Here is a 13,758-nt window from a genome sequence, read left to right on the forward strand (position 1 = left end):
CCAGTTCTAGTTCCTAAACACTCTCCACCCTGGGTTGTCCAGCACTGTCCCCAAACACTCCAACCCCCAAGACAGTACACTGCTCATTCCCTCTCTCTTTTTTCCCCACCAAATATTTTCTTTTTTCCCACTCCCTCATTCCCCTCTGGCTTTTCAAGGTTGGTCTCTTGTTGGTAGAGTGTCTACTGGTGGGATCAAAGTCATCTTAACCCACATTAAAAAAAGGCATTTAAAAACACGGGGAGGGCTTCCCTGGTGGCACAGTGGTTGAGGGTCCACCTGCCGATGCAGGGAACACGGGTTCGTGCCCCGGTCCGGGAAGATACTACATGCAGCGGAGCGGCTGCGCCCGTGAGCCATGGCCGCTGAGCCTGCGCGTGCGGAGGCTGTGCTCCGCAACGGGAGAGGCCACAGCAGTGAGAGGCCCGCGTACCGCAAAAAAAAAAACAAAACAAAGAAAACAAAAAAACACGGGGAAAGTGTTCTCACTTCATTCCAGTTCTCTGAACTAGAGTATCCAAGAGCAGTTTCTGCTTTTCCAGTGAGTGTTCGAAAATTCTAGCTTATTTGCCTTCTGGAGAGAAAAATGTGCACCTCAAATATCCTGTGAGAGGCCTTGTGCTATTTTTGAGAACCCAGTGAAGCTTTCAGGTACACAGAAGCCCTCCCGGAACGCTACAGGACTCCTGTCTGGAAGCCTGTGGGGAAGCAAAACGGTGTTTCTAACGACTATTTTCCATTTGCTACTGGTTCTGCCGTGAAGTTTCTGCTGAAACCTCTCACTGTGCTTTAGGGAAGGTGAACGTTTCCTACCTGGTGGCCAGAGCGGGGACTAGCCCTCCAGGACGGGGAGGGAAGGAGGGGGAGGGAGGGGATGGAGGAGGGGGAGGGGAGAAGGACCGAGCGTGTTTCCAGGGAGGCGCGGGCGGGGGCGCGCGGGCGGGCGGGGGCGCGCGGGCGGGCGGGGGCGCGCGGGCGGGCGGGGGCGCGCGGGCGGGCCGGGGGCGGGACGCGGTGTGCGCGGCCCGGCGCCTTGTTTACCCGGCGTCCTAGCAACCGGCGGGCGCGCGGGCGGAGCGTGGGGCGCGGTGCGGGCGCTGAGCCGGGCGCTGCGGGTGAGTGAAGCCCGCGGGCGAGTGCGGCCCGCGGGCGCCGGTGTCTTTGCTGCCGTCCGCGTGGGTGGAGAAACGGGAGTCGCGCTCGGGCTCCGCTTCTGGCCCTCTCCCCGGCTTCCCCTTCTCTCCTCGGGCCCCAGATGCGCCCCCTCCCCGTGTCTCTCCCGCGCCCGTCCCGCCCTGCCTCCCCGCGGACACCCTGCTCCTGCCCGGGCCCCCCGCTCCGCCGCCGCGCCCCGCGCGCCCGCCCGCCCGGGCCGCACCCTCGTCTCCCGTCCCCCGTCCCTTCCCCCTCCGCGTTTGCAGCTCTGCCTCAGTCCCGGCGCCTTGCTCGCTGCCGCCCTCCCGCCTCCCTCCCCGCTCGACCCGGGAAGCCAGCCTCCCGCTCCGGCGCGTTCCGCCCGTCAGGGGGCCGCTTGCTGCCGTCATCACGTGTCTTCACGCGGGCTGAGTTTGCCTGGATTCAAGGCTCGGTTCCGGGCAGTTCGGAAACTGATTTTTCTGTAGGTCTCACCGCCTAGCTTCCTCGTTCTCGGGATGCCAGGGTAGGCACTGTCTCCTAACCCGCTTCACCAGCCACGGTTCTGGGTCTTAGGGTGGACGCTTTTATTCCTGTAGTCTCATAAAGAATTTGGTTTTGCTTCTGCTCAAGTGTTACAGAAATTACTCACGAATGGGTTTCATTTTATTAATGATCCTGGAGGCTTGCAACGGACCCTTAAAAAAGAAAAATTGTTGTATCCACTGGATGAGTAGAGAACATGAGTGTAAAGTGATTCTCAATTTATGGCAACAAACACATGCAGTAAAACTTTTTTCCCTGTAATTGTTAAACTTTAAAATCTTCAATTAATTCAAAGATATGTACTATGTATGCCCATGTGTTCATTGTAACCATGTTTCTCAGGCCCTAAGAACTCATGGATTGACACTGGGTGGAAACGTCCCATCAGCCTGTCTTGATAAAAAATGTTAGGTTTTGAATTTTCGCCCGAGTTATACTTACCATTTTGGAACGTCACTGGAATTATTGGAATAAATGCTGTAGCTTTGGTTCTCTTCGTAAATTAAGAGGCCATTAGAAATTTCTCATACTTAAGAAGAAAAAAAATACAAGACCACCTATTTTTTCTTTTAAAAACTCAGTTGGGCCTCCAAAGTCTTATTTTTCTTTTTTTTAAAGATCTTTTATACATGGTCTTCTCTTCTTTGGGATTTTGTTCCGCTTTTTATTTTTCGAATACTATTCAAATCATATTGTACTTGCTTTCTGGATGCTCATAGGCTCCCAAAGATTTTCTTAGGCCTTATTCTTAAATCAAGCCTGACCATTGCCGCAGCTCCTGGTTTATTAGACTCAGAAAAACAATTTGAATAGAGTCAAATGTGTTACACACATTCTTAGAAGAATGTATCGTGATGAAAAGACTTTTTGCCTGTCGTAGCTCCTTCGTAAGTGTCTTCCAGGAAGTTACTCTATGGCATGTTGACTGCCACAGCCTTACGTAATTTCACATTTTTCTTTTAAAAGGTGCAAGAAGGAAATGATGCATACAATTCAGCTTTATAAACCAAAACAAGTTTGTACTTAACATTAAAAACAAATAGAACTGTCCTCCTGAACCTTTCCATATAAGATAAATCTATTTGCATTTATTCTCGTAATACTGGGAAACTCAGGAGTGTCACACATAAACATCAGTACCTGCTTATGTGTTCAGAATCTAGCAGAAACAAAACACTGAAATACTAAAACGACTGCACACAACAAATTCGTACATTTTTTGGTATACCTTTTATTTCACTAACACTTTTTCAGATATATATATGTACATATGTATGTGTGTATATATATATGTTGTTCTCAACCTTATCTGATCCAATACTTGCTTTTTATAACAAATAGTTTGTAATGCCCACTTTACTCTTCTGAAATCAAAATCATAGTTTTAAATCTCAATGGTGCTCTAAATGTAAAATAAAGGAAGATAATTGAAATAAAGTGTCAGCATGTAAATGCTCAAGTATATATGTGTATATATATATATATATATATATGCTCAGAATATATATGAAGTGAGCAGTTGCTCTAGCCTCACATAGAATTACTGTGTGTGCAGTAGCTCCAAATACAGACGAGTCACTGAAACTTAAAATTGTGTGACTAACATTTCAGTCAATGACATGACTTCACCAACTGCTGACATCTTGGTAAAGTTCTGTGTAAAATGAAGTCTATACAACTGTCCTTTGATTTATATAATAGTTTAAATTCTGGAAAATTCAGTGCATATTAAAACTGTGAAAAAATCCTTCATGATTATTTGTAAAATAGTGATAGGCTGTAGGCTCAGCTATTAATTATCTGAAGTGTTTACGTACTGCATGCTGGGGATCGCAGCATAATTCTTCCTTCTGGGGGACTGTCCTGCACGTTGCAGGACATCTGGCATTCTAGGTCCTCATCACTAAATGCTAACAGTGTTCCATTCTTATCATTTTGATGATGAAACATCTGTACAGTGTGTGTCCTCTGCTTCTCAGCAGCCAGTACTGCCCATCTGAGGACCTCTGATCTAGATGTCCCTGTTACTGTATTTCAAGATTTAATGCAGGATGGAAAGTAAATCTCCAAATCATTTCTGTAGAATATTGGTACTGAGCTTTTGTAATAATGATGGGTCGAGGGGGAAGCTAATTACATTCTTTATTTAACTTTTTTAACCATTCTCTAATATTCCAGAAGAAAGGTTTTAATGATCAGTGTTATTACAGATGAGAAAATAAACAAGTATAGATTATCTGAAAAAAAAGTCTTAAATGTCCATTATGTATTAATGTCAGAACTTATTTATTAGCTTGGCTCTTATTTAAGTTTACAGATAATGTTATCTTTTCAAATATCTTCTTTTAAAGGCTAATTTCTATTTAGCTAAAGTAAAATTTATTTCAATTTCTGTTTTACATTTTAATGCTAGACTCTTGGTAATCTAGATAAACAGGCTAAAGAGATTCTCATTTGTTCTCACATTTGCTCTTAAGAAAGTTATGAATTACAATAAAATATTCTGGGCAGGGAGTATGGAATTTGAACTGCTCAAATATTTTGATTAATAAGGTCAATATGCGCTTTACCAATTTTCAGAAAAAAATTAAAATTCTATGTCACTTAATGTTTTTATTCTGTTTCTTATGAATTCAGAAGGCACTTGGGGGACATCCAGTGCTCTCAGGATCATTTTCATCAGCCATCATTGCACTGATGCAGATGTATGATGATGACAAAGGATAACAGAAGTCATTTGAATAGCATGATTCTAAACAATGTGTGATCCAGCTCAAAAGAGATCGCTCACTTCACCTCTGGCCCCAGCAGAGCTGCAACCCAAAGGCCTTGATGCCAACCTCCTGCAATTCTTTTTGTTTCGCTCCTGGACTTTCCTGTTTCCAATTTCTGCCCAGCTATTTGAATTCTCTCTCTTAGGCCCAGGAAAATGAGAAAGAAGCTCTTCATTCCAGGGCAGGCAGATACTGGAAAATCCTTACGTCCTCGTCAGTTTCACTTAGCGCTGGTTCAGGGAAAGTTGACTATTTTATTGAATTGAAGAGCAACTGGATAATTTAAAAAATCCACCTCTGAGATGAATAAGCAGAATGTGGGTTGGGTAAGTGCTAGCTTAAAATCTTGAAAATGAGCAATGTTCCGGGGGAAAGGTGGATGCTATTGTCTCTCTCTCTGCCTTGACGCAGTGTGCGCGCTGAGCTCGGGTCTGAGCATCGTGGGATCCCATGGGCACGGCACTGACAAGGTCCGCGCAGTGGACGGCTGCGGGGCACGGGGCTAGGGCCCTGGAAACTACCCCTCTCAATGAGGCGATACTGAAGGAAATTATTGTGTTTGTGGAGAGTTTTATCTGTAAACATCCCCAAGAGGCAAACTATGTTTTTGTAGAACCACTGGAATGGAAAACCAGTTTGGACCCCTCAGCCTTTGGACCGGGTTACGTGGTCAGGTAAGCCAGTGAATTGCTTCTAGAGTTTAATGTCTTCAGTTGCACGTTTTTTATTGATTGGTTGTAGGTTTGGGGCAAGTCGCTTAACCTCTGTGAATCTCAGAAATCTCAGAAAACCGGAGGCGCTCGGGTGGAATCTGAGGATATTTTGTTTGGCCAGAACACTAATTTTTAAATTTGAATTTTCTTTCCATAGGGGATGTGTTTTCCAGGTCACCACACTCCCAACGTTTGCTGTTGCCTTGTGACTGGTCTTTCCACTCCTATGAACTGCCAGATGCCACTAGGCATTGATTTTGTGATCTCAGATATAGACAAAATCCCTTCTGATATTTAAATCTGTACAATCTATGGGGTGGCAGAGGGAGAGTGGTACATTTTGCTTAACATAAGGGAGAAACTTCCTAACAATTAGCATTGTCCTCAAATGAGAACTTTCCAAATCTGAGATTTAGAACAAAAAATCCTATCTCCACCTCAAACAATGGACTACCAGTTTATGTCTTTTGAACATAGCTAAATATATATCTTATGTAAATTACATACGTTTATATAACTATATTATACTTATATGAAATATTGATATATAAGTATAAATTACAATTGTAAATGATAAATTTATATAATTTCATATATACTGTTTTTGGTCACATCCTCAGTTTATGTGTCACTCCAGGCATTCTGATCCTCTTTTCTGTGTCTCTGTCCGTCTTTGGTTTTGCCTATGAACTTTTTTTTTTTGCGGTACGCAGGCCTCTCACTGTTGTGGCTTCTCCCGTTGGGTAGCACAGGCTCCGGACGCGCAGGCTCAGCGGCCGTGGCTCACGGGCCCAGCTGCTCCGTGGCATGTGGGATCTTCCCGGACCGGGGCACGAACCCGTGTCCCCTGCACTGGCAGGCGGACTCCCAACCACTGCGCCACCAGGGAAGTCCGCCTATGAACTTTTAAAGTCTGATCTTTTCAAAAACAGCTCTCTAACTAGGCAAAGTTTCCTATAGATGCCTTTTCCATTTTTTCCCTTTGGGATTATTTGTGAGAATAAACTCAGAATTTAATTTTTAGAACTGTAAAATCATTCTTGAACTGTATTTCAAAAGCTCTTTAGTTCTGGTATCATGATCTATTTTCTCTCTGAATTTTCTGAAATCTTTTTTTTTTAATCGTATTTTTAACGGTGCTTATGGTCACTTTCTCCCAAAGTGCTTCATTGCTCCCACCTAAGTTCAATGTAGCATCGCACATTGTTTTTTCTAATTTTTGAAAGATGAACTCATCTGTAAAATCAATTAAAAATGTGAACTACTTGGTGCAAAGATGGATTTAAAGCAAATGTCAGAAGAGATCAAGATTGTTGTTGTATTGTTGTTGTATCTTGCCTCTCTACTAATTTTGTGTACGAGTGCAGACGTGATCACATCTGTGCCCTAGTTAGGGGGGCTGACATACATATAATGTATCACTATTTCTCTATCCCTGTCCAGTTTTCTTTGCTTTATTTCTATTTTTGTATCTCTGCATACAGTCTCTAGATACAGTGTTCCCTCAAGCAGGATGTTTTGACATTTTGACACCATGTATATTCTGAACCAACTACCCCTTGATTGTCTTCCTTCTGTCAAATTTGCCATGCAGCTTTTCCGTGGGCCAACTTTTCTATCCGTCATTCTTGTTTCTTACCTGTGTTGATGATACCTTTGATGCTGGAAGGGATGAGAGGGGTGTGATAGCAGCGCTTGTTGCATAGGAAGGAATGTGTGTCTGTGTGTCTTGATGAAAACCAGGTAGGCACTGACTGCCCCGAAGAAGGCAAAGGATACAGCTGAGATTTTGGTAATAATGGAGAATACCAAATGCTTTCATATCCAGGTCTTGACCATACCCCAAGGAACTGTGAGCAACCCATAGCCACTTGGTGTCTGCTACGTCCAACAACATAAGAAGCGAGGTAAACCAGGGGTGCCCTCAAAGGCAAGAAGAGTGTGTTGTGAAGCAGCCCCACTGCCTCATTCTTCGCCCTTTGGTTCACATGCACTCTTTTTGCTCAGCTCTTGAACCTTAGAACACATTTATTCGTTTATTTAAAGTGGGGGAAGCCCACTAGTCAGGATTCATGTCTGTAAGTCCGTGTGGATAGCCAAGTCATCATGAGGAATTTAAGCCTAGAGTCTCTGGATGCATTGCTACCAAACAGTAATATCCTTGCATGTTTTAGAATAGAGGCAGATTCTTCATGGGGATATACATTCCCTCAGTCCTCTTGTTCCAAAACAAGTCAATTGTATCTATACTGATACAATTTTTGTTGCTCTCTGCAGATATTTTGGGGGCTGTGTTTATACTTGTGGCCTCACTTCTCAGCAGACGTTGTGCATCTCCAGACGCGCTCTCTGTGGCTGTCAGCACAGTTGTGATCAGCCTTCTTCTGATTTAGGCTCATCGCATCTCACGTTGAAACCCGTCCGTTAGTCACACTCTGAGGAGGTTGTACGTTCCACCCACCACCTTCTTTTGTGCGGATGGTTATTAATTGACTAGATAAGCGCGGGACTTTACGCATGGCCTGATTCACTCATTTCCTTTAGACTCATTCCCGGTGTGCAGCTGCTCATCCTATAGTATCACCTCTCCACGTTCGATTTTGAGGGGAAAATGTCTCTACTTTCATTTTAATGGAAATCATAGGTCTCTTATCACCATTTCCAATTGCTTTTGTTCTTATCACACAGGATGAGATTAACAATCTTCCTAAAACACCTCAGAATGAAGCCCAAGCCACTGTAAATTAAGGACAAGTGACACCACTCAGTGGTGACGCCATGTGTGGGGGGTGCACAGAACTGAGGCGCTTGAGTCTCTAGAATGTAGCTTGGGTGAGCGTTCAGAATTGCTTTGTGAAAATGTTGGTACCTGTTCTCTCCTTTGGTAGAACTATGATGTTTGAATCACGTCTGCTTTGATATCGCTGTATGTCAGTTGTGAACCGCAGTCTGCTGTGTCTCAGTTATGTACATGAGTCGGGACCAAGTTATATGCCGGTACGAGTTCTGTGTGGATGAGACAACAGGACGCCTGAGCGAGGGCTCCTCCTCTAGTGATGCACACTTCACACACAGTTCATACCTTTTTGGTCCTTAGTTTTCTGATCAGTATCACTAAGGCTGAATTACATGATCTCCAGCCTTAAAATGGTATTGTTTTATGAGACAATAAGTATCGTATTTTGGTAAAATTTCAAGGTCACAGTATAAAGGTCAGTGGCCCAAAGTTCTGTTATTGAACTCTGGGTTATCCCTGAGCATTACTACCTAGTTTCTCACCTATAGACTTATTTGTGGAGTAATTACTATGTTCTGGACATGGAACCTGACATTGGGGATTAAATAAATCAGACCTTTTTTCTTGCTCTCTATAGCATAAGCTGAGTATTTTTAGCTCCCTCCTGCAGTTCCAGTTTAAAAGTCTCTTGATCAGGTCGGTGGATTTCATTTATTCTTTCTTTCATTCTGCTTGACCTTATCAAGGTGGCTACAGCAGTTTTCTTCCAAAGAGCTCTTTCCTCAGCGCCAGCAGACCGTGAGCCTGAAACGGGAGGCTGCTTTTCGACAGTCCTCTCCATCACTGGCGTTTTAGCTGTCTGTTCAGCTGCAGGCTTCCGCCGGCAGAAGCAACGAGAATGTCCTATGCCCTGCCGTTATCCTGGTCTCCCCAGGAGTTTCAGCTTCTCAAGTTCGGGAGCTTGGCCTTGTGGGCATTCAGTCTGCCTGTGTCTCCGTCCTTTCCTCCTCCGCTCAGCACCAGCGGCCCGCCCCAGCGCAGACCTCTAAGAAAGCTCCTCGATCCTTAGGGCGTTCTTCCAAGAGCTTTATTCCTGGGAGAGTAGAAGTTTTGTAAACGATGCGTGTCCCTGGCAAGTCTAAAAACATTTTGCTCCTTCATTTATGAAATAGTAGTAGATTGTCTCGAGTGTCAACATTTCACAGCTATTTATCTGTGTTACAATGTAAAATATCAGGTCTTAAGATGTGGACAGTTTTGCCAGAGATATCAGTATGCAGTGGAAAGCTGGGCAGTTTAGGTAGTGTTGTAAGTGGTAGAAATCTAGAGCTGTGTCACTGCCATAAAAACGTCTTAGTCTTTTAGAAATGCCGACCTAGAAAGTTGAAAGGCCAGAAACGCCAATCTAGGAGAGCTAATCATTTCTGATCAGGAAGAAGCCTAGTTAGAAAGATCGCTTGTTATCCCAAAGTAAACCAAACTGGAGGTTTGGAGTGGGAAAATAATCCATTGAGGGGATCTAGTTTGTCTTTTTTCATAGCTTTTTTTGCTAATAAACAGAGTAGCCAAGAAAATTCCTAACCACTAATTACTGTGGTATAAAAATTTTATAAATTAAATAACATTAGAAATCCACAAAACATGAAAACATGTCCAACGCATCATTAGAAAAACAAACCCCAACACTGTGATTGAGTTCACACAGGTATTCAAGAAATGGTTTAAAAATTTTCTTCCTGGCTATATCACGTTGCTAATAAGTCTGGGGATTTAAGGGCCTGAGTGTGGATGAAAGTGGGAAAATAGATGAGTTTCTAACAAGAGGTATTTATATTCTCTGTGCTTTATCGTGAGACATGGAAATAACTTGTTGAAATGTCTTAAATTTAACTTCTACTGGCCTCCAGGTTAACCTTAAGCTTTCAAAAAACAACTTTTTTTTCATTTTTTAGTGAAGCAACAGTCGAGTCAGAAGAAGCGGCTAGCAATGCACAGCCTTTGCTATTTCTCTCTGTACCACAGATCAAAATTAGGAGCTTTGGGCAGCTGTCACGTGTGTTGCGTATTGCCACAGATGCCAAGCTGCAGGAAGCACGAGCGTGTATTGAAGGTGATATTTACACTCCAGTCTGTGATTTGCACTTTCAGAAACTTAATCTTGGGGACGGGGGAGGGAATCATTCCTTACAGGCTCTTGAAAAAAGTTCTCTAACCTGAAAGGTAAAAAGTGCTATGTTCAACTTGATTTCTTGACTTAAAAATGTCATTGATTTATTTTGGCTGAAATGTTACGCTCATATCAGATTTCTACTTTAAATGAGAAGCCTAATGCTTTACCGTTAGTAAGCTTCGAGATTTCTAATTTTAGTATGTCGTTTAAAGAGAGACTTCTTAGCTCCTGGAAAGACCTGACGCCTTTAAGGTTCATGTCGGGGGGGAAAAAACCGCTGTCCAGGGCCAGCACCAGTGTCCACCCTCTCATCCTGCATTCTGCTGGTTTAAAGAGAGCCTTCTTAGCTCCTGGAAAGACCTGACGCCTTTAAGGTTCATGTCGGGGAGAAAACAGCTGTCCAGGGCCAGCACCAGCATCCACCCTCTCATCCTGCATTCTGCTGTGATGGGTGGTGATTCGTTTCCTTTAAAATGAATGTAGCCTCTTGCTTTAGCGTACAGCCCATAATCATCTCACTTCCCTTTTGTCTCAGCCCTTTGCATTGCGGAAATAACACAGCTTTCTGTGAATAGTTACATTCATTCAGTTGGAAGTATTTTTCCTCTTCACTAAAGTTATGTAATGTTCTTATTATTGTCTAATCGTCTAACATGCAAAAAAGAATGTGATTGATCACCTGCTATAATTGGGCTCTAAGTATTTCTTACGAGTAGAAACACCTGACAATAGGTAATTATGTCCTATATGTGTTCTGCTTCTTTGGAATCGTGTGACCAGTGTGTCCCAGGCATAAGGTCCCTCATCTGTCTCTCATCATTCTTTGCCACTGTCCGTGGCTGTGAGGTGGAAAGTTAGTCCTTTTTCTTTAAGATGTGAACCTTAGAACAGCAGCTTCTTTTTACATCTTGACTGCTCTCCCTGTACGTCAAAGCTACTTTTCTGAGAGGGATGAAATCTTGAGAATAAGAGTGAATTTAAGAAGAGTCAGTAGACGCATGGTTGTTCATTAAATTCAACTTAATATGTAAACTTAATCCATAGAGTGTTGTATGCTCAGTCTGGCTAAATATGTGTCCTTCGCTGCATTTTGCCCTTTCTGTAAGAGTTCTAGGTACAGCTCTTCGTTTTTGGTCCACATTGCGTGGTACCTGGCAACTTGGAAGTCAGCTTTGTGTCCTTCCCCAGAATTCACCTAGTATCTTCATAATCCTTAGAGATGACAGCCGTAAGGTGGTGAGTGGAGATGCTCACTAAGTGGTTGGTTCCCAGGCCTCCTTCCCTTGCTCCCCCCAAGACTCTCCTGCTGGTAGTCTGCGTCCTGTGGGAAAGTTAGTGCCGTCGCCGTGCTTCCCATCAGGTCAGGCTTTCTGAATTAGTCCCATAGGCATCCCCCAACCCATCCAAATGCACATAGATTTTCACCTGAGTTGAATTCCTCCTTTCTAAACACGGTTCTGCCCCTTTCACCCTCATTTTCAACCATATAGTTTTTTGGCCTTTATTAAATTCTGTTTTCAACATCTCTAGGTTCAACTTTCAACCTTGATCACAAGTTGGTATTTAGAATTTTCACTATGATTTTGGCATGTACGTAAATACTGGTTAGATTCGTTTTCCCAACTAATGTCAAGAGACATTGAAAATATAAGCAGTTCAGACAGGTGGAAAAGATCGGCAGTAGATCCGTAGACTGAGAAAAACATGCTATTTTGAAGAGAAAGCATTTGTGAATACTGTTCACTGGTGTACACACACACACGCACACACGCACACACACACACACACACACACACGGTTCTAGTGATCTTTCTTCTAAGGAGACCAGTATTTCTCTATCTTCAAATCAATTCTGAATGTATTGATTGAATGCCTCTTCTGAACAATGCCCCACAGTCAACTTAAAAAAAAATAGACCTCTTAGCTTCTGTCCTATTAGGGTGATAGCATATAGAGATGATATTACAGTACAAGTAAACATCTCAAGAGGTGTGAGAAAGTTCCTAAGTACAGTAAAATCTGAGAAGTAGAGATTAATTCAAATTGGGTCAATCAGAGAAAGCTTAATGAAAAACACATTTGAGTGGGCTCCAAAGGATATGATAGTCTTTATGGTTCTTGCAATAGAAGATAAGAAGATAATTTTTTTTAATTCACTTTTTTGATCAGCAAACAGAAACCCCATAGCAAAAATCCTGGGCTTGGATTATAATATGATAAAGGAAATAAATGAAGACTCATCTGTATTAACTATTCTTGATAAAATTAAAAAAGATGATGATCCTGAAAGTGAGATTAAGATGAAGATTGCCCTGCTACTCAAGCAGCTGGATCTGCACCTACTCAATCATTCTCTGAAAAATATTTCCTTGTGAGTCTTTTTTTTCAAAAAGAAGCCTCTAAAAATTGGTTATAAAAAGTACTTTCAGAGCTTTAGGGAAAAGACACAAGAAAAATAAAGTTTGGAAGTGGTTGCTATTGATTTAACGTTACATTTTTTGGAATAAAATTTTAGTTATTGCATGAAGATTTCTAACTCTAAACAGTACAATTTTCAGTTAACATGGCTAAAACATTGTAGTGGAGTTTCATCTAATTCTGAAGACATTAAGTGGTCTTGTTATTTTCAAAGTCTCAAACTATTAGATAAATTTAAAAATTATAATGCAATTATCGTGTAGTTTATCAAGTTTAAAACTTGTTCATTTGTCTAGTATTTTCTAGTACTTTGGAATTATCATTAAGAAATGAAGTGAATATTGAAATGAGTATATTTAATGTTTCATTCAACGCGAATCACTGATTCTTTGATGTTTTGACAGTGTTATAACACTGTAACCTGGTTAAAATTCACTGTAATTTTGTTGTTGTATAATTTAACTGATATTTTAATTACAAAAAAAGATATTTCCCCTGATATAATGAAATGTTTTCATGTTGTTTTCTGTAGATTCTGTTTTAAAGTATTTAAAATGAATTTCTAAACATTTATTTCAGAGAAATACGATTAAATCCAGGGACTGTTAAGAATGATATAGAGCTGCTTAAACGGTTCTCAGGAAAGGGAGAAAAGACAGTCTTGGAATCTATCGAGTACACCTCAGGTTCATTTTATATTATATATATTTTCATAATTATATTTTCAAAATGCTTCAGTAGCTACATTAAATATTTAAGAAATGAAAACTTAAAATTTCAATCCTATTTTTTTGAAGCCAACCTATTTCACAAGTTGAGGTTAAGGAGCTCCTTTTAATTGATTGATAATTGGTTTCAGATTACGAATTTTCAAATGGATGTCGAGCCCCACCTTGGAGACAAATTCAAGGGGAAATTTGTTATGTGCTGGTGAAACCACATGATGCTGAAACTTTGTGCATTACTTGTAGCAAAGAAGGAGTGTTTTTAAATGGTGTAAGTAATTTTTTAAAAACCGTATTGACTTTGGTCTCCGTCAGTGCAGGCATGTCTCCAGGACTGAATCCCAAAACCACAGAAAATGAAGTGTGTTCTGTGGGATTCATGCAGATCCCTTTGCTGTGTGTTTGCTGTCTCTGTGTCCCCTTGCAGGTCCTTAAGTCAGTATTCTAGGAAATGGCCTTCAAAGTGACCCGTTCCACTAACTACAGCCTCTTTAACATAATCAGTTTGCTGATTAATGACACAAGTATTTAAGGAAAGACA

General features: G+C 41.9%; 1 protein-coding gene across 6 annotated transcripts in view; it reads left to right on the forward strand.

Annotated features, from left to right (window-relative positions):
- The first annotated feature begins 1,022 nt into the window (after positions 1 to 1,022).
- The window catches only part of ODAD2 (outer dynein arm docking complex subunit 2), a 209,429-nt gene continuing 196,693 nt past the window's right edge, over positions 1,023 to 13,758 (forward strand). The window contains exons 1-7 of one of the 6 annotated variants that reach the window (XM_067705749.1): positions 1,023 to 1,115; positions 4,318 to 4,780; positions 4,866 to 5,128; positions 9,857 to 10,014; positions 12,244 to 12,445; positions 13,072 to 13,178; positions 13,352 to 13,488. In XM_067705749.1, coding sequence (XP_067561850.1) covers positions 4,905 to 5,128; positions 9,857 to 10,014; positions 12,244 to 12,445; positions 13,072 to 13,178; positions 13,352 to 13,488 — 828 coding nt within the window. In that variant the 5' untranslated portion in view covers positions 1,023 to 1,115; positions 4,318 to 4,780; positions 4,866 to 4,904. Of the gene's footprint in view, positions 1,116 to 1,411; positions 1,661 to 4,317; positions 4,781 to 4,865; positions 5,129 to 9,856; positions 10,015 to 12,243; positions 12,446 to 13,071; positions 13,179 to 13,351; positions 13,489 to 13,758 lie in introns of those variants that run through there. The other 5 variants (XM_067705778.1, XM_067705739.1, XM_067705767.1 and 2 more) reach the window with 5 other exon arrangements.

The sequence above is a fragment of the Pseudorca crassidens genome, chromosome 1 (genome assembly GCF_039906515.1).
Source record: "Pseudorca crassidens isolate mPseCra1 chromosome 1, mPseCra1.hap1, whole genome shotgun sequence".
Lineage (NCBI taxonomy): Eukaryota > Metazoa > Chordata > Mammalia > Artiodactyla > Delphinidae > Pseudorca > Pseudorca crassidens.